Below are 21,114 nucleotides of genomic sequence, written 5' to 3'. Positions count from 1 at the left end.
AAATCCAGGAGATTCGGTTCTTCTCCAATTTGAAAATTCAGAACAGTTGCTGATTTATAAGGCTACTGCAGATCTAGCTTTGAAATGGGCTTAAAGATCTGTTAACCAAACACTTAGGAAAATCTATAGCAGTTTAAATGAACAACAGGAACAGTGACTACAACTTACACTGTGTACCGTTCCTTTCGTCTCTGTAACATCTCGGAAAATTAAAAATAGGCTGTCACTCCATTCTCTGTACTATACCAGGGCATTATGCAATGAAAGTTTTAGAAAACCATTTTTAAAGCACCTTGGGAGAACATCAAAAGAGAAAAATGGTCTTGGCAACACCCAGGCAAAAAAAGGACTAGAGGAGAGATTAGAAAGGATAGTCCAGCAAAAGTCAAAATGGAGAAGTAAAGTCATGTAACTGGAGTATGGACTAATGTTTTATTCTGCAGACTCGGCTGTGGCCAACGGCCTCTGGGACGGCTACAGTTAGTCTCCAGGGTCTGCACCTCACAGCCTGAGGAGCAGATTCAAGATGTTACTTGCTGTGCTAGGAAAGCTAGTAAGCACATCCGCACGCGGGTTCCTAGAGTGACCGTCCCAGTTCAGGGCGGTCAGTTTAACTTGGGAATACCTGGTAGAAGGCGGCTACGCTTTGTATGGAAACTGCCCCTTTGCTGACTCCGAGAGACTGGGGGGGGGAACATCCTGCTGGGTCTCTTCACGACAGAAAAATGCACACTAAATGAGGGGAGGAAAAACAGCTTCACAGAAGGATGGAGACTCTTTACTTTGATGAGACTGGCTCCTCGCGCACCTGGCCTGCCTCTGCACAGTCGTGCAGCCTGCCAACGCCGCCCACCAAGAACTACGCAAGCGCTTCTCCACGCGTTACGAGTTAATTCTTAATACGCCAGGAGTCCAAAGCAACAAGAAGTACCAGCTGCTAAAAGCTCCAAGAGCAAGTGAAAACAGGGATGAAATTTCACAGCAAAGATCCTAGAACCTTCTGCTACTCTATCCTGAAGGAAAACTTCCTGCCAAATGAAGTCTAGTGAACAGCTCTGTGTTCCTCTAAAAGACGCCTCCACAACAGTAACAGTCCCAACAGACCCTTCCTGTAGGTACATACGGCACGCACGCTGGAACGGCTGCCTCCCAGCTGCCGCAGTGTGAGCTGCTGAAAGCACGGCGTCAAGACCTCGCACGCGCCTCCTTCGGCCCGTACAAGCGCGTTCGTCAAAGGCAGCGCCCTTACCGTAGTTTCTGGATGTTGGATGCGATCCCGGACAGACGATATATTCCATCCACAATGCCATGCTTCTCGATGAATTCAGTGCAGCTCTTGAGGACCTGGGGGACTAAAGAAAAAGAGTCATTAGTTAGTTCAGCGTGTTGCTAAGTCCTCGCCCAGGCTGTAGTCTTGTCAGGTCCCATAAACTAAGCCCAACTGTGTCACTGTTTTAGTTCCCCCTTAGAGGAGAAAGTGCGTAGGAGATGATAGAACTGCAGGAGCTGGTGGTGAAAACCGGTCGGAGGTGCTCTCTGCCTTAAAGAAATGCCAAGATAGGGTGCAATGGAGAAGAGCGGATCACTCTGGAAAAACTCTGTTCTGATCAGGCAGAGACAGCGTACAGCCATCGCTACTCCCACAAGAGCTGTGCCGCTGAATCCAGTATCCAGGAGAGCTAAAAAACTGAGTAAATACGTTCTCGTTGGCCAAAAGACTTCCTTCACCTACGCTGCTTGGTTTAAGTGAATGTAAGTGTTAAAGAGATGCTACTTTCTGCCCCAGGGTCAGCTGAGTTTTTGTAACTGCTAATTTGATCCCCAGTGTCTATTAGAGCATGACTGGATTTAGATAGCTACACAACATACCACACTCTCAGAAACTGCAGGAATACCCGGGTATGACAGAAAGGAAAAAAATAAGCCCAGAGAATATATTTAGGTGTCAAGTTAATATTCAAGCCACTTCACCAACTAATTCCTTACAGTTGACTTTTCAGGCTCATGGCACATCCACCGCCTGAGCTATCTGTCCATCCTCACAGGTCTAAGGAGGAGCAAATCACTTTATTTGTAAGAGGGAGATAAAACTGCTGTGAATGCAGAGAGAAGATCAGGATTGAGCTCTTCTGTGCATCACCAAATCTCCATGGAAATGCTCACATCTTTGTGGATTCCTCTGGAAACCACCTTTTTGCCACAGCTCCTGTGATGATCTAGATTTATTACTACATTAGATGCCAGATCTTATCCCTTTGCCACGCAACATAGATGCTGAATAGGTCATGTGGCAAATCCTCTTCTATCAAGCAGCAAATGCCATCTGCCAGTCTGCCCCTCTAAGCGCCCCTGAGCTGAGATGCTCTACGCTTTCCCTTCCCCAGGAACTTCACTGCTTTGCTTCCACCCCTCCCCGCCTGGCTTACAGCAAACAGTCAAATACACTAGCTAGAGCTAGAGAAAAGACTCATTTTAAATGGCTCCTTGGGAATCAGCGGATGCATCTTGGGTTAAGGGTGCATCTGCTCTGCACTAGAGAACTGCACAGAACCAAACCTGTAAATGTGTGTGGCATATCGATCACGTAGGTCCAGCAGTATTAGATTAGGCCTTGGACCTGAGATACAGGATGCCCCAAGAAACCGAGGGAGGGTCAAAACATAGTCAGCTAGACACCAGTCGCGTGCTACTAGCATTTACGTTTTCCGTAGCAAGGTGCAGACTGCTGGGCAAACAGAGCCTGGAGAGGGGCGAACGGCACCATCTATCGCAGCGAAGACAAACGACAAGGTTTTAACGCTGACACGCTGAAATCAGTAGCGCCCATTGAAAGAAAGCAAACAAGTAACAGCTCATTCCCTGCCTGCCTAGTTCTTACCGTGCTCCTCTAGGGGAGGCTGACGGCATCTGAGGACGGTGGCAGCCTACAGAGCCAGCTCTCCTCTTTCTCTGCGTACCATGGATGCAGCTAGACACCTGCCTCCGCTTCCTAACGGAGGGACCATGCCGCAGGGAACAAACTCCGCGCCTTTGCAAGGCGTTACGCGTCTGGGGTTTATCTGGCTGTGCAAACAAACAGCGTGGTAAGAACAGTCGCATTTATGTCACGTTCATCTGAAGAGCAACCTGTTGTGCAAATGTGAATCAGGTCAAGGGAGAAGGGATGGGATGTAGCAACAACGGCACGCTTCCCAAACTGGCTTATTTGCCATTGACGATCCCAGGCATAGCTCAAAGAATTAACATGCACTGAAACAACTTTAGCACGCTTATTCTACATGTTTTGTTTTCTAATCTGCTTACTAGGATATCTCCTCTTTAAGCTTATTCCATTAATAATGGAATCTTCTGTACATTATTCCAGCAGTACAGATGTTTTGGAGGAATTCTGCATGGCTGGAGAAGTGACTAAGTTGCAAGAAGAGCCACAATCATACTTGTGGCCTGGAAGGATCATTTGATTTTTCCGATTTTTGAACAAACATGAAACTTAATGATTACATGTGCATTTAATTCCCCTCTTCTCTTTGAATCCCAAACCCTCCACCCATATAGGTGCCCGTGCATGCGTACATGTACGTGTATGTGTGTGTGTGTGTGTGTGTGTAGGAGCAGTATCTATTACCATCTAAATGAAATGGGAGGATGACAATACAGACTAAAACTGAATTTTGCTCATGTGAGGTGTGCCAAGACATCATCTCGTGACTTTTTGAGGAACCTATGTCTATTAGAACCTATGTCTATTACATAAACCTGTCTCCTGCCCTATAGGTGAACTTCTCAGTGTTCAGGCTCTGAATACTGGATCCAAAACCAGTTACCAGATTTGAAACAGAAAGGTATCTTTTCTGTGGCCTCTAGATTCCCAGGTTGCTGCATCACAGAGGGAAACTGCTGGCGATTTCTTCTCGTATACTTCACCATTTACACTAAAAGTCCTATTAATATTAGTCAGTTATTACGGTTTGCTGCAATGGTAAGGACCAGACCTGGTGACCTATGCGGTTTGAAATAACAGCCAGAAAGGCTCAGACCAAAGATGCATCTAGATCAGACTCCTGTTGCTGACAGCGGCCGTGAGCAGGCTGCTTCGGAAGAGACACGAGAAGAGGACGAGGATACAGCGACACCTGCGCAGAACACTCTTCCACCCCCGCGACCCCCTGCTCAGGAAGCTTCCTTTGCCCAGAAGTGGTGGCTCCGTGTATAATTAACCCTATACGCAGCCCTTTCCAGTTCCATGTTCCCAGGCAAATAACGTAATTAATACGAGCTGCTTTTATTCTTTTTCTGAACAATCTTGTATCGAACCACTGGCTCCAGATAATCTCTCTGCAGTGAAGTTGCTGAGTCAGCTGCAGGCTGCTAAAATCCACTGACAGCTGCTACATTTAATCACCTCCCTCTCAATGAGATCTGAGTGCTGTGCACATCTTCTGTTCCAAAATCAGTCACCTTCTTCCATCCCTCGTTCTCTACCTTCTCTGCATCTAATAACCGGTAGCTGTGGGAATCAAAGTGCAAAAGCTGGAAATGTGGTTGCACTACCAAGGAAAACTCGCATCTCTGATCACCGTTGTAGCAAAATGAGTTTCTTCAGTTCATTCCTGAGCATCTCTCAGCTAGGTTGAAAGGTTTATTGCATCTCCTAGGGCTCATCTGTAGACTTTAGCTCACTGAATGAACTGGTTAATTCTTTCCCATTAATGGGAAGCAGAAGTTTTATGGTTTTCATTCTTAATAACATTTAGACTCATCTTTAAATCAGGCACTTTTCCTCTCCTATAACCATGCCTTTATTTTTTTCCCCCCCTTTTTTAATCTTCTGTAACATTCCCACCCTGGGTTTGGGGAAGATTTTTGTTTTTATTTTTTTAGCACATTATTGGAATCAGAGTTATTTGTTCAGCCTGGGGAATGAGGCCTCCCATCAAGCTCCCCTCCAGCGGTTCGTTTCCACAGTATTACAGCAGTAAGGTGACCCGCCAGGCAAGCCAGGCCTTTTGGCTGGTTAATGGGCCATATCACATTGAAATGCAGCTGCTCAGCTGAATTCCAAACATAGCAAACAAACGCAGAAAGCTAAAGCACCAGCCCAACAGGAACAAGGAATGTGAAATAAAGTGCCCTGTGCGCTACCCTGAACGACCTAAGCCAAGGTAGCAACCCGGGCTGGTCTAATGCCACTTAGGAGGAATATGGAAAAAAAAAAAAAAAAAAAAAAAAAAACATCCAGCAACCCCCTGCATGAAGCACTCTAACTTAACAGAGGTTAGTGGATCTGTTTATATGTTTTGAGCCACAGGAGTACAAATCCAAACAGTAAGCCACGAGAAGAGGCAGCTCACTCCGATTTGCCCAGGCTGCCTTGATACAGAGCAAGGGCAGACAGGCGCGTGCAGAGCACAAGGTGCCCTGACAACACGCCAGCAAAACGGTACGATCTGCCCCGCGGAGGTGCTCCCTGGCTAGCTGAGGCTTCGACAACCAAGTTTTAGACATCTAAAGTTGGCCAAATAAATCCCATCTCCTGCTCTGTATTAACAAATGATTATGTAAAAACTGAACGACGAGTATCTTCACCAGAAGCGATGCTGCTGTTCTTCAAACCCAGTCATTCTGCCTCCTACTTTTAGCTCAGTTTTGCAAAGAAATGTACAATTTTTTTTGCTAAAAACCATAAAAAACTGTAGTAATATTTTACACTATAGATTTTTCTACAAACCTTGAAATTAGAAAACACAAGCCCAAATCTCACATTACCACGGCTTTTTTTTTCTTTTTAATTCATCTTTGCTTCTCAGCTGGTTGGGTTGGGCCTCCCTTACTTCAAACTACCGATCTCTGAGGCTCCTCCCTCCACCTTACAGCACAAGACAGACAAGAAGTTCTTGTAAATCAGCACGAGACTAGGAGGTTAATGACTTCCTTTTTATTGCCCCATCCTGTAAGGGGCACCCTCCGCGCCACGCAGGAAGTAGCCTGCACATGACATTTTATAAGCACACAGCCCCCACTGTCCCTGCATATTCAGAAAAAAATGACTTAAGGAAACTCTTGCCTCAGATTCACTCCTAAATCTATGTCCTAAAGTTTGAACCACCGCGAGTAAGAGAGATATACAACACCAAGCAAAACTGACCTTCCTTCAAGATGCTCTCTTCCCAGTTTTCAAGAAGTGACCCACATTAAAATTACTTATGTTGTTGAGGAGCTGAAGTCCAATCTAGCTGCACTATTTCCTGGCACCATGCAACATTTTTATTTCAAAGTGTGACTTTTGTACCGTAAAATTCAAGATAATGGGAAAGGAGGTCATAAAACATGAGTCAACTACAAACACAGATACCATGCGGTGCCCATTTATGGAATCCGCCTCCGGCGCTGGACTCTGCTTTTCAAGACTGGAGTGTGTTTTCTATTTACGGTAGCTTAGCCAGAAACGGGGTAAAACCAAAGGGCAGGGTCCACGTTTCAGAAACATAAATCCCACTGCATTGCATCAAGCTAGAAAGGTAGTTAACCACGTGTCTTGAGCCTCCGTAACATCAGCAACATTCTCGATGCTGCTGATACGTCTATCCTAGGACGCTAGAGCACTCGAGGCATGCGAGCGCTGTGTGTACCGTGCTCATTTTTACTGCAGTTCAAACAAAGTTTGCAGCCTTTACAGGGCGTCCATCTGCGATACTGTATCCACCTCACTTTCTGGAGTCTGCTTTTTCGCTTTTAAGGAAAAACAAATAAATATATCCATGACTGGAAAAAAATATACTAGTAATTCCCTCCACGTGTAGAGTGTATATCGGTGTTATCTGTTCAGAGCATTAAATTCACTACAATAAAATGAGAGGGGAGAAAAAAAATACCCACATTAAGAGTGGGGTCAGGGGCAAGAGCGCAAGCAATTCCTGTGCAGCCTGCAATGTTTCTTCTCATGTTTGCTCTTCCTACAGCTGCAGTGTTTCGAAATGCAAATTAATGATCAACTCCCTGCCGTTTTCCAGGTCACTCAGGCATAAGGAATTTCTCTTCTCCCAGCTGTAGACAGCGTAAAAAGGAGGGGAGAGAGAAATCTCTTTCTTTACTGTAAGAGCTTGTGTTGCCTTTTCAGTTCTCCCGTTCTGCAACTGCTTCCCCCCAGACAAGTAATTCTCCCCTGGGATGCCACGTACCTCTTTGTAATGCTAACCCATACCCAATAATCTCGGGTTCCAGCAATCCAGAGGGCAGATGGTGAAGCAATAAAAGTGCCTGTTAAGTTTGGAAATTTGCCCCAAACAGCTCAAAACTGTTGGCCTTTTCAAGCATTGACTCACGTTTTCCACGAGTTTGCGTACCAGTGAACTCATCTGCAGAAGGCAGAATATTCTCTAGTTATCCGAATTTCGCGTCAGCTCTAGACATTGCTGTTTCGTGTTTAAACTGTTGCCGGGTTCATCTTTGATGTTAAAGGCACCCAAATCCCACAGACTTCATGATTTACAGAACTTCGCGAGTGAATTAAAGCACCTTTTAGTTTCCAAACGTCTGGCATACTTAGGTTTGTGAAATTATGCAAACACAGCTAAGGAACAAAATAAATGTAGGAGATGCACACAGATTTACAGTTTTCATAAGGACAACTATTTACAAGGCTACTCGGATCTAGCATGCCAACCTGTATTAATACTTGAATAACTACTAGCCAATGTTTTATATTATGTTCTTAACCCTCCAAGAACTCTGCCAACGTTAGAAATACACTCTCATACCACCCTGGAGGCAAATATGGACTATTAATCCAAATTTACAAATGTGGAGATGGATGCAGAGGTGTCAAGCCAGTTCCTTGAGGCCACAAAAGTTGCGTGAGAGATGGGGTTTGAGCTCAAGACTGCCCAGCTCCCAGCAAACTGGCTGCAACATGTAAATCGTAATAAATTGTAAATTGCTCAACAAAGTAAAAGTGTTGAGATAGGACAGTATTTCTTCACTGCTTACAGTAAAACCAGCAAGAAATGATAAGGAATCCTAAGAAACAGATATGATTAAGTATGGCTGGAATGCACAAGGTGAATCACCAGTATGTGTCAGATCCTTACTTTTACTAATGATTTTTCAAGCACAAAACAAATCACCTCAGGAGGAGAAGAAAAGAGAAATATATCTCTCTGGCATGAAGCATATAATGAACTTAAAAAGTTTCAGGTAGTGGAAAAAAATGTACTGATGTTAAACCATATCCTCCCTAGCTATAAAACTGCTGCTTTGAGAACTCGGTTATAACCGAGTCCAGTTACAACTTCACATTAAGTAAACAAAATGTTCCAGTGCCCTTTTACAGTAAGTGCCGTTTACTACAAATTAGTTCTGTATTTCTCAACAGGACCATACCACAGGGAAAAACACTCTTAAAGGAGGCAGAACAAGACGACTTCCTAGATCACCAATAGCTGCATTAAATAGGGTTATCAGGAAATACAAAATAAACCTGCAATTTGCAAGCTGTAGCTCTGTACAGAAATCCTGCAACTGCCATATGTTTTATTTGCAGTTCTCTTTCCCCAAATATCTGGGGAAATAAAATAAAATTTATGGGATAAGTAAGCATGCACTATTTTTCCTGCTGTGCCAATGGGGAAGTTAGGATCCGCTGGTTTTTACATCCAATTTAGGGGAGACAGGGTGAATCGCCCTTCAGACACACCAATGTCCTTTAATGGACTACGGAGCGAAGTTAATTGACTTTAGACTTACACAACTAACTATTAAAGATTAAAGAAGATGAATCCCACTGCAAGGGACTTACCCAAAGTCCCACAAGAAGCATCTTAACAGAAAAGGGAAACGGAAACAGATCATTTCAGAAATACCTCCTACTCGTCAGCTCCTTTCGGTATATACGTGCCTTAAGAGAGAGACAAAACTAAAAACAGGATACCAGATTTGAACCTATTTGGAGGTTTGAAACTTTTCAGTTCACATTCAAACTTTTCAGCTAGGATACATAGAAAATACCTATTAAAGTATGACAACACCCAAAGGTCCTAAGTATCTAACACAGAGCTTTAGCCTCATCCACAGCCCGCCTTCATCTCAGCCGTTGTAATGGCCATGGCCAATTTCATAGTTCTGATCCAAGTGAAATCCTTAACACGCACACACCATCTACCTTTGCTGTGTAGCAATTCAATAAACCTTTGTATAAGAACAAGAAGTTATTGCTTAAACAAATCTACTGATGTGTTGCCAGCATTCAAGTCGTAACAGTTCCACAAATACTTTGGGAACTAAACTCCAGGATTACTACACTTCAATGTGATGATTATTTGTTATTTGAATTACAGTGGGCCCAAGTCAAGTTTGAGGATCCATTTCTGACAGAAGGTCCGTAAATGTAAAAAATTTCTCTGAAGCAAAAATCTTGGATCAAAGCAGCTGGCTATTAAGGTCAGCCTGAGCAGGGAGTCCACCATGGCCATCACAACTCGCATGAATTGGAAGTTCTTGGATTTCTGGGGCTGTCAGTGTTTACATTTAAAAGAAAGAAGGAATTTAAAGAGAGGAAGGAAAAAAGTAACAATTATTTATAAACATTTATAGTTTTCTACTAACTTCTCAGTGAAGTTTGTTTTACTTCTTCTTTGCAACTTCATTCTCAGACAAGGAGGAGGAGGAGTGGAAACTGTGCTAATTCACCCTCTAAGAGCCGAAACATCAAGAAAAACTGAAATAAAAAAAAATAATAGTTTTCCTGAATTCCAAATCAGGGCTGTCTTCAAAGATGGCAAAGATCCAAAGCCAGCCATTTAGATATTAAAATAATTAGCTAATTAAAGGGACTCCTCAAATTTGGGAACGAAAGAGACGACATATAGATTACAAAGCTTATCCTTGAGCTAAGGGGAACCAGATTTTTACAGATAGCACCCTGCCAAGACGTTGCCCAAGATCTCATTCCTTGTGCTACTCTGTTCTGGTAACAATATTCTTCTTATACTCAAATCTGTAGTAAGTTATCATCAAAAGCAACCAAAATCACCTAGCCAGGGGATCACTGGAAGGGAAAGATAACTCCAGAGAGCCCAGAACATGCTGTGGTGTCACCTGGATTCCCAAGGTGCTTTTAAGAAGCTTATCTGAAGAGCACAATTAACAGCATGAGAGAATAAAACCATCCCCTGTGAATGACTGTTGCGGGGTCCTGCTGCAAGATCATGTATCTGCTGTAATTTGATCTCTTAGGCAGTTCTGAAGAAACTCTGCCTTCCTTGGACTTTTTCTTTAATCTTACCCAACTTGTCCAAAATACCTGGCAATGAATTCGGGGAGCTGGGGATGAAGAGGAAGGGCAGAGAGGGAGAATCAGGTGTGTTAGGAAGTTTTGTCTTTCCAAGCATTTGATTTTTCAACCAAAAGCCAATTCCTCTTCCTGCCGATTGCACATTGCTGGTGTCTTCCAAAGGCATTCTCACAGATTTGAAAAGGAGCTGTCAAGCCTTTGAGATAGGGGAAACTTCTGGATTAAAGCCTAGTGCCATTTCTAAATCCATTTCTCCAGTTATGGAAGTTGCTCACAACAAATGCATAAAGAGGTTTAAAAACAACAACAAAGCCAGTTGCTTTTAGTCCACTAAATCCACTCTGAATACAGCTGATTTCACTGCACAGATTACATCATGAGACGAAGCACCTGATCGCTCTATTTTAGAGTATGCTAGGGTTAGCATGTACTCCCCTCTAATCACCACGAGAGAGATGATCATTTATCCAGGTGTCTTAAATGCAACAAGAATAGCTTCAGCATAGAAGAACTACCAGTATTTTCTACCTCGTTCCCCTGTAGGCCAGACAATTCCAGCACATTTTCCCCAGCAGCCTTTGCGCCTCTGTACATAAAGGACGTTGTGAAGAAACCCCTCTTGTGCCGCTCGCACCTCTCCTGCTCCCAGAAGAACAACGTGGCTTTTCTCTGGCTCGCCGACCCTGTGCCAGACCCAGCGGAGCGGCGCGCTCACCCACTCCCATCCCGTCCGCTGGGGAGCGGAGGAGCTGGGCAGCTGAACCCAGCCCCCCTCAGTCCCGTGCATCCATCACTTGAACGGACGTACGAGGCTGGCAGAGCACCGGCACAGGACGGTGGATGTATCGGTTGTACCTTGGGAGCCTCAACCCAAATTTCCCATCACCATTAGTCCACGTGAGAGGTTGCAGCACCAGAGAGAGAACGATGAACAGAAGATTCCAGATGAACCGCTCTGCTTTCGGACTGCAGCTACTCTACAATACAGTCATGTAAAAAGAGATGGTTGGACTTGATTTTTATCATCCATTTACACATAAACTTCCTACCCATACATTTCAAAACAGGGAAAAGTGAGGAAAAACAAGAGTTAAATGTCATAACCTTGGTCACAAGCTCTTTCAGTCACAGTCAAGAGCTAACCCAGTTGTCTAATCGGCCGGCCTCTCTGCGCATCCACGCGCAAAGTTTATACTAACCACATCACTGCAGATTCCTGCGATTGGCACTAACTCGCAAGCTGTGGAGAGCTCCATTCTGAAGTACTCTGAGGTACAAAGGAGGCTGTGGTACAGAGGCAGCAGTGCAGCATTTACCAACTCCCACACTAAGCAAACACAACCTTCTCTCTAATTGGGGTCAAGCTAAATTTAAGTTCAAATTGGTTTCCTTTTAGAGAAGAATTTAGAGGAAGAAAAGCTTATCCATCTCTACCTACAAAGGGAACGAAGGCTTTTCACTACTCAGGAATTACCCTGAATTTGCTGCATCTTGCAGCTCCTTAAAGCACACTGGCATGGCAGGTGTCAGCAAGGCTGAACCAACCGGGAACATCTCTCAAGGCGATGAAGAAACAGCTACTCCCTACCAAGCTTGGTCTGCTTCCAAATGACGCTTCATTGGCAGGGAAAGTATTCAAAACCTAGAAGGAGCCAACAAATGAATAACACACCAAAATTAAATGGAGACAGGCCTCTTAGGACAGGCTCCATCGGCTCCACTGCGTGACTGCGGCTGACTGGACGGGCACTGTATAAACCAACATACTCAAAGGCAATATCATCACAGCCTTTACTAGATTTAGAGTAAAAATAACTCAGAAAGCCATCATCTCAAAATTGATTTTACTCCTGCAAGTGCTGGCCCAGAATTCACTATTTGCAGGTGACATGAAAGAGAAACACGAAGGACAGACTGCTGTTACTTTCTCTGGAAGCAACATGCCAGTGTCTGACGGCCTGGTGCAGCAGTCAGGGCTGGATTCCAGCTCTGAATCCTTTGTCCACTCTCTGTATAACCTCAGACAAATTGCTTAACTCCCTGACTCAGAAAAGGCCAAGGTTGCCTAAGCTCCAGCAACCAGAAGAGTGGGCTCAGGCTGGAGAGCTCGGTTCTGAACTCCGTTTACACAGCTACTAGTACCTGAGCTGCACCGGCCATTTCCAGACTGTCCTGGATAATCACACCCCAACCTGTCAAGATGACGGATGGAGTCCTAATCTCAGATCTTGCACAGCCTTCCTGGTTGACTCTTGGTAAAGTAATTAGGACCTAAATCCTGTCACCTTTCAGCATAATGTATTGTGGTTCCTAATGTCCATTTTCAAAAGTAGCTTAGAAAACACATAATTTTGAAAATATTATCCTCACATCTTCCTGTGAGACAGATCCTCATCTTTAAAAAACACTGCACTGATGCTTCCTTCCTCTCATTCTGCTCTCTTGTCTACAGGGGCCTTTGGGGAAGGACTGTTTCACAGCTCAGGGAGGTATAACTCCTTCTACGAAAGGGCCCCATCACTGTTTTGAGGGCTCAAGGCATTCGTTTATTAGAAACCAGAAAGAAAGAACAACCCCTCCCACCCCAGACACTAGCTGCCACAGTTGTCAGCCCAATAATCATTGCAATCCCCAGCATGAATCATCACAGTCACACATAAAAATTTAAGGTGCAGTACTCATCCCTACTGCTGTTACTGTAAACATTTGTTAAAATCTAGACCTCCCTCCCTCCATGTGGCTTGTTTACAGTCTTGTATCTCAGGTTCAAACATGACAATTAAAAAAATGACAAACTGCATCCTCATCAAAAATGAAAAGGCAGTAGCAACAAGACTGTTTGCTCCACTCATCCTATCATACCTAGACACCCTCCCCTAAGGAGGAACTCAAGTAAACAGACCTGCTATGCCCTGAAGGTTAGCAGATGCAAGTTCTGTCATGCCAAGCCAAGAAGAATCCTTCAGAAAAGAGAACACTCTGCCTCGGTGTAAGACTATCAGCAGAAGCATCTTCACTCATCTCAATATGTGAGGTAAACGAAGATAAATGCTTTGCTGGACTGGAAAGCAGCGCGTATGGGAGGTGAAGCACGCATACGGAGCTTTGCAGGACAGTATCACCTGGACTCTTGTTCCACAGCAGTAAGACAGGTCACACTTCTGTGTCACCTCCCGCCTGTACATCTCATGCCAATTTACATCTCTTTCTAAAAGAGGCACAACTGAAGCAGAACGCCAGTGATACTTCCTTAGCCTGGAGAAAGACAGCAGGAGAAGAAAAAGCGCATGCATACTGCAGTAGGTAAAACATTGACTGTTTGTAAGCTCCCCAGCGAGTATAGAGACATGCTACGAATTCCATGCTCTTCTCCTAGCTAAGCAATCTGAGCCAGCTGCTTCAGCCAGTGTTCATTAAAATAAATGTTAATTTTGCTTCATCTTTTGCCCTCCCTTATTCCTTTTATTCTCTTGGTCTGTTCCTATCTCTCACCATTTTGTATCAAAAACAAAAGCCCAGTTCTTGCAAAGTTATTCTTGCTTCCTCAGGAAATACAACTTAACAGAAGAAAACACCTTTTTACTGTGAGGGTGATCAGACACTGGAACGGGTTGCCCAGAGAGGTTGTGGAGTCTCCGTCTTTGGAGATACTCAAATTCATGGACAAGGCCTTGAGTAGGGGCCTTGAGCAGGGGATTTGGACTAGAGACCTCCAGTGGGACCTTCCAACCTCAACAGTTCTGTGATATTAAACCAGCTCACTTAATACAGTGGAACTGCTTAGACAGCTAACTCATTCACAATCAAATTATTGCAGAAACAATAAAACCTAACCTCAGCTATCTAGCACAATTCTTGTCACATAACATATAAAAGGCAGTTTGCAGATGTTCAGATTGCAAGACTGAAACTGCTCTTGTTTCATGGTGTTATTTTCGCCTTCAGTGTGGCTGCATCTTTTGCATATTGAGCAGCAGCACACCAGAATCAACACTGATCTAAATAATCTATGAATGTAATCCAACTGGATCCTCTTTGTTTTTCCTGAACTGAGATGTTTTATGGGTGTAATCCCAAAGCATTGCCAGAAGAGATCATGCATAGACTTGAGCTGAAGTATTCTGTGCTCCTATAAAAAACTTTGTTTATATTCTGGTTATGAGGTGAAGGAACAGTCAATTAACTTTGCTCTGTGTGTAATTCAGCTTAGGTTCTCCTGTGACATCTCAATCCTCTTTCAACAGATCAGCATTACAGTTGGCTCCAAGGCTGAGGAACCTCAACACTAGAGAATTAGGGAATCTTAAAATGCTGTGCATGCACAGAACTTGATTCACTGGCACTCAGGAACGTCTCCACAAAACCAATCTCGGGGATTACATCACTTGGAATACAGGTCAGAGAGCTGAATCATACAGAAAAAAACAATCCTGCTGTGCGAAACGGAGACATGCCCCTGTTAGCAACATTCAAATTGGATCTGCTGCACTCCAGGGAGTTAGGAAAGAGTTATTAAATCAAGGTTGAAAGCAACTGGTAACTCCTTAGATGAAGAGACCTCTTTAATACAGCTCAGTCATAGTCACCCAGATACATGTGATGGGATGGGGAGTGACCAGGACAAGAAGTGAGCTACTAACTAGACACTGTCATACAGGAGCCACCAGGAGAGTTAGAATATTTTAGTCAGCTCAGGATTCGTCCTGTATTGCTAAGTAAAATGTTCACTTCCTAAAGCTAGAGGAAGAAGTCAGCACACAGAGCAGGGAGGAGTTTTAATTATTACATCCAACTAAAATGGACAGGACAAGGGAAAAGAATCCTCCTTCCCATTAATGAGCTCACTCTGCAGGTATGTCTCCTGCCCCCTAAGACTGCTCCACCAGAATGAATATAAAACCAGCTCTATAGCTACCTGGTGGTGTAATTACCTATTCCTGATCTTGTTCTTATGGGGGTTACAGTCTCAGCTTCTGTCTCCAAACTATCCAGTTTCTGGCTCTCTGATGCCTTTCAAGCCCCAGCAATAATTATCTCTACTGGTTCCAATTAACAAACCTATGAGCCTTGCCACAGTCCTGATTCCGTAAGAACAAGCTCATATTATTCACCAGCTGGTGGTAAATTACTTCATATCAGACAAGGGTGTACACACTGCTGTTACCAACAAAACACCCCCAAAATCTGGTGCATTAGGCAAAGAGCAAAAATACAAAACAGAACAACAAAATGACATAGCCCGACAGTAATGCTGTACTCATCTCTCATTTTCTGATGGCTTTAACTCTGGGTAAGCTGGCTACAGCCCAGCACTGCTCCATGCTGCCTTCCTAAATAACCCTCAGCATGGGCCATTTGTGCGAATGACCTCTGACAGCTAGTGAACTGTGAAAGAATTTTGAGTCCTCTGTTTGCTACTCAGCAATGCAGGTACCTCCCTGATTCCACATGAAACAAAGTTCATCCAAGGAAAAGTAATAACATTTTTTTTCTTGGAATGGACACCTTCTCCACTGCTTCCCCAAATTGCTGATGGGGAGGTGAAAGGGACAGAGAACAGAAAACAGAACAGAAAAGTCAGTGTTACAGACTGAGAGAAAATATTCTGATGAAACAAAATACCCAGTTAATTCCTGTAAATATTGGGAAGCTGAGCGTGAGGCAGATGGAGGACCTATGCTGCAGACTGTACTACAATCATACAAAGTTAAGTGACTGAGACACAGATGTACAGACTTAACATACCAGTTACTACTTCTTCATTGACACAGATCACATACCAAGTTTATTTCCATTCCAAAAAATATTTTTTACTTACTTGAAGGCTTCAAGAGGTTGAGAACCCATCTTTGGTAGTTCTGTCCATCCTCAGTGCGCTGACTTCAAAACACGATGCTTGCTTCTTATTAGGGTTACCCTCAGTTTATCTTTCAGCCATCAATTCTTGTTACGTATTTCTCTACTAGTACCAACAAGCACCTCACTAGACAGCATCAGCCTGAAATAAAATCCCCCAAGAGGAAGAGCTCAAGCACAGGTTGTTTCTTACCATCGTGGCCGGAGTTGAGAAGATGCTCTCCCAAATCACACCCGAACACCCTTTCCTTCAGGATCCCCCGCTGCTTCAGCTTCTGTTTCGTTGGGCGCGACTTCATGAATGTACGAAGGAAGGTGATAAGCTTGCCGTGTTTTTTTGACACTGCAAAACAAAATAAAGCAACCGCTTCATTTTAGATTTGGCTCAGTTGGGCAAGGCCAAGCATAACACATTCTACAGAAAATGTAAGGGCCATAGCAATATTTACTGTTACTACAGTCCTTAGTAGTTTTCCCCAGGTCCAATACTAAGCAGAGACTTGGCTCTTCTAATTTTTGGTTAGTGCAGAAATAACAGAAGACAGCTGTAACGGAAGAATTTAACACACAGATCCGTTTATCTGCAAAGCAGTTTCAGGTGGGAGTACATGGAGAGCATTGCCACAGTACGCTGGCTGATGGGCAGCACCTCAAAGCTACAAACTGTCATCTCTGGCAAAAGGAAAAAGGCTAAGCTAACAAAAATCTTAATCTCTCATATAGTGGCAAACACGGTGCACAGCCTATAAGAAGAACTAAATGTTTTGTTACCAGCTCTAGTGAACTGATAAAACTTAAGAGGATGTCGAGCTCTAGGAGCTACAGATTGGCCTTCCAACACAACGGCAACTGTAACGAGCCTCACGGTAACCGTGGCGGTACAGTCAACTCCAGAGCATTACTAACTCCCAGAGTCTTTTCAAGATACTGCAAGATGAAATAACTGCTGTCTTTTATGTAGTAAAGCACTGCTGATTGGAAGAGATGCAATTTACCCCTTGCAGAAAACCTACGAACAGTCTACAAAGAGAGGGCAAAGTCAATCAGGAGTCTTCTCTCCAAACCTTCTTCCCTGTTTCTCTAAATGATGCTGCTTGATCTCTGCGTTACACTAGTAAAGTCACTGTGTTAAAACCATCCAGTCCCATTAAGGAGCATAATCCATACTCAAGCCAAATGGGGACCAGCACAGGCAAGTGCCCTTCTGTGGGAGGGAAGGGAGCACCACAGATAAATCGCAGGCAAACGGGCGGATAAGCCGGGCAGAGGCTTGAATCAGAAGCAAAACCGCCCTTGAATGTCAACTTTTCTTCAGGAGGCTCCCTCTGAAAGCAGCAGGGTGACACAAAAGGGCTCTGGCTTCCCCCAACAAAAGTGCCATTGTATACATGATTTAAAGGCAATTTAGCTTCAACAGAAGAGCTCTATTAAAAAGAACAAATCGCCAGGTATAAAAGGACCTGCTTTGTGAGGAGGCTTTTACAGCTCCAGGAAGCTCTGCAAGGCTATGTGAGCAGTCAGCCTGCCCGCGCTCCTGCCCAGCTACCAGAGAGGAAAGACAACTGTGTATTTCACCGGCATTAAAACGCCAAGTCCTGTAATCAAATTCCGGCAGAGCAACACTATTCCAAACAAAGGACAAAGCACTGACGGACCCTGGGGACAGCGGCGCGTTTCGCCAGTGTCGCTACCGCTCGGTCGTAGGAGCTACCTGGAAGTTCTGCGAGCAGCTTTGGAACTCGGCACTCGGCAGAAGAGACCCGTGCAGCAACGCTTCGTACAGGCAGGCAGGACGTTTTTCAGCCAAACGACATGAAAAACCTTGTCCCAAGAACAAGGTTGTATCACGCTATACTTCATGCTATTTTAATCCCTCTATTTCACCAGGTATTGATGTAGTCTTTCTATTTATAATAAGCCTAATCCAAAAGCCCTTAAAATATTTCCATTTATAGGAAGAGGGTAGAGTTCTACTTTTGGATAATGTCCCTCTTTCTTCTCATTTTGCATTCCTTAGGCATCACCATGTGTCACCAATGAAAAAAAATCATATATCTGCCTGATATTTTTAAGTCTTTCCCTATCTGACACCACGTATGACTGCGGATATTTGACATAAACCGGAGGAAAACACGTAACACCCCTCTCATCCACACGCAGCTCTTTCTACTTTTCCCCCAGGTTGGTTATTTAGAGGACAGAGGTTTCAGTGTTGTTAAGACGATCTAAGTGCAAGCTAAGCGGAGAAGACCTCTTCCCTCACCCGGCCCTGGCGGCACGTCTCTGCCTCTGCCGTGGTGGCCTCTGAGACGCGAGCTCCAGTAAGTGCCGGCATAACCTCAGGGAAGGCTGTGGGACGGTGCCTGCTGTCAGCTACCCTCGAGGCCAGTTCAGTCGTACGGCGAATCCGCTCTGCTGGCGCATTTGATAATCTGAATCGCCTGCTCCGCTGTTCGGCCGGCAAAGCAATCGGCACTGAGTGTAGATGCAGGAATCTCCTTGGGGTTACAGAGCAGACCGCGGGCCCGTCTCAACTACTCTCTTCCTGCCCCCCCTAACACAAACACGTCCAGCAACCATAGAAAATAATCAGTAAGGAAAATGATATTGGGAAACCACGACAATTGGAGACTACAAATAAACTATTTCACTGCCTTTTTCAACTGGAGTTCAAGTTTGGTGCATGGGGAAGCACCTATTTAAACACAGTCTGTAGTATGGTCTCATACTGACTCTCACTTCTAGCTGGTCTTGCTTCCTAGAGTACATTGAAGCTGCTCCTGGCGAGAGCCAAGAAAGCTTGCAACAGCATATTGCTTCCTGGTTCACTTACTGCCGATTTTGCCTTCGGGCTGGGTCACCTCTGATCCGTAGCAGGGCAGGAGAAACAACAGAAGGCGCCGTGCAACTTACTGTGGCGCAAGCTCTTAGCAGCACGGCTCCATGCCGACCGGCAGCAGGCAAACGCACCGAATACCTCACTTCCCAAAGCTCCAGCAAACCCCACGTCTTCGTTCTCAACAGTCAAAACCAAACCATTGAACAAAATGCAGACGCACTGAGCATGACAAGCTGCAACTGGGGGGGGGGGAAGTTAATTAAAAGAAAGCTTTTGGTTTCATAGGGGCTTTTTTTTTTTTAGTTACATACAATAAATGAACAGATACTGCTGATACACTGAGCAAAGTCAGGGTAGATTTCAATGGTATCCATCATAATAGTAAAATAACAGGGCTCATTTATCATCTCCTATCAGCACTGCTCAAAAATAAACGGAGGCACAGCCGAATCCTGACCTGCCTGGAATTTCAAAGGGTTAACACCCCTAGGCTCCTTCGGTATCTCTAGGACAGCTGACAGACACTCGTACAATACTCTGCCAAATAAAGCAATTTCTAATACATATGTATTTGTCTGAATCATTTCACAGAGACTGCGTATGATTCTTCACAAAGTGCCTTGCCTGACAAGCTTAATGAAAAACAAACCCATCAGGTAATGGATTTAAACATGGAGAAAATGCATCCAATCCAAGCAGAAATCCTGCCACAGCTGGCAACCAGGTCAGCAAGTGACTTCTGGGTTTCACCTTAGGCAATAAAAAAAAAGAAAAGGTCCAAGGGATACAGTTCCGTGGTGCAAGGATGTACTGTCTTGTATTTATATGTTTAATTCAGTTACCAGAAAGGAGAGCTGAGTTTTCAAATCAGAGTAAGCGTCTTCTGCTTTTAAGCCACAGAGTGCAGGTTAAAGTAATAGCTCTGTTTTCTGCATCCTTAAGTAGCCTCCTACAAACACACTCCCGTCCTGTAACGGTGTTGACTATCCACGGCCCCATCGGGGCAATGCCCGAGCAGCCTGCACAAACACCTGCATGGTTCCTCGGATCACCACTTTCCCTTACCGGTCCCCTCTGAATCCCTGCCTACTCTCTGCGAGCAATTCGCAGGCTAAATCAGCTTCAGAGATTTATGCATACGCGAGAACGATTCCCTGATAAGCCAAGTTAGACTTCCTCTAGGTGGAAGAATAAACAAAACAGTAAGAAAACCCAAGCAGCCATCTCTGCTGACAGGTTATAAAAAACCAGGAGGTGTTCGATAATGATTATGTACAAGAGTACAGGAGGCCGTCAGGTATGCCTTTTTGTGCCAAAAGCAATAAAGGGAAATATTTCAATCCTGCTTCCAAGTCCTCTGGCATCATTTGACCCTCAAATCAGCAATGCATCCTAAGAGATTTCATTTTCTGTGTCATTTGTGCTTATACTAAGTTACTACAGCAGCCCCAGTTTCTGTTTAAACACTAATGCCAAGGTTGCTACCAAGAATCCTGCAGAATAAATGTCTTCTGCTCTAAAACACTATGACAGGCATCACAGAAATAAATCCAGCCAATAAAGTATTATTACTAGGAGACAATTCCCCCAATTTTACAGGACTGCTACAGTCAGAGAGATGGTGCTCAATTAACAACTGGGAAAAGGAAAGCTAAACAAGATTACACAAAACCCCTAATATTTATGCATATTACTCTCAACCTCACATTCAATCACTACAAAACAAATCGTTTACTAAGAAACTGAGGGTTTCCTAGAAGGAGCGGGAATCGATCTTCCTCAGACGGCAGGTTTGGCCAAGGATCCTGGCCCGCACAAGCAAAGGCAAATTCTCCATCTGGCTGGGGAAAAGAAAACAACAAAAAAAGCCCAAAACACCCACAACCTGAGGCTGGACTACTTTTAGAAGTTTTGCTGGCATGAATCTGTCAATTAGGAGTGTGAAAAAATATCACACCCTTAGTTGACATAGCTGTGCTGGCCAAAGCCTTCATGTGGTGGGAAGGGAGGGAAGAAAAGGAAAAAAAAAAAAACCTTCTGCCAAGCAGTTTATTGTGTTTTTGGGAAACTGCCACACATTGTAACTCCCCAGGGAAGGTTTATCGATCAATCTATGCCACTGTTGCCATAC

The 21,114-nt window shown here is 44.3% G+C and overlaps 1 protein-coding gene across 1 annotated transcript in view; it reads right to left on the bottom strand.

The window, feature by feature from the left end:
• The window catches only part of ARHGAP32 (Rho GTPase activating protein 32), a 98,178-nt gene that overhangs the window by 17,206 nt on the left and 59,858 nt on the right, over positions 1 to 21,114 (bottom strand). The window contains exons 7-8 of the mRNA XM_062594522.1: positions 16,338 to 16,487; positions 1,250 to 1,352 (exon numbers count right to left, since the gene is read on the bottom strand). Coding sequence (XP_062450506.1) covers positions 1,250 to 1,352; positions 16,338 to 16,487 — 253 coding nt within the window. The remainder of the gene's footprint in view (positions 1 to 1,249; positions 1,353 to 16,337; positions 16,488 to 21,114) is intronic.

The sequence above is a fragment of the Rhea pennata genome, chromosome 24 (genome assembly GCF_028389875.1).
Source record: "Rhea pennata isolate bPtePen1 chromosome 24, bPtePen1.pri, whole genome shotgun sequence".
Lineage (NCBI taxonomy): Eukaryota > Metazoa > Chordata > Aves > Rheiformes > Rheidae > Rhea > Rhea pennata.
Note: the sequence above shows the minus strand (reverse complement) of the source record. Positions and strands in the feature narration are given on the sequence as shown.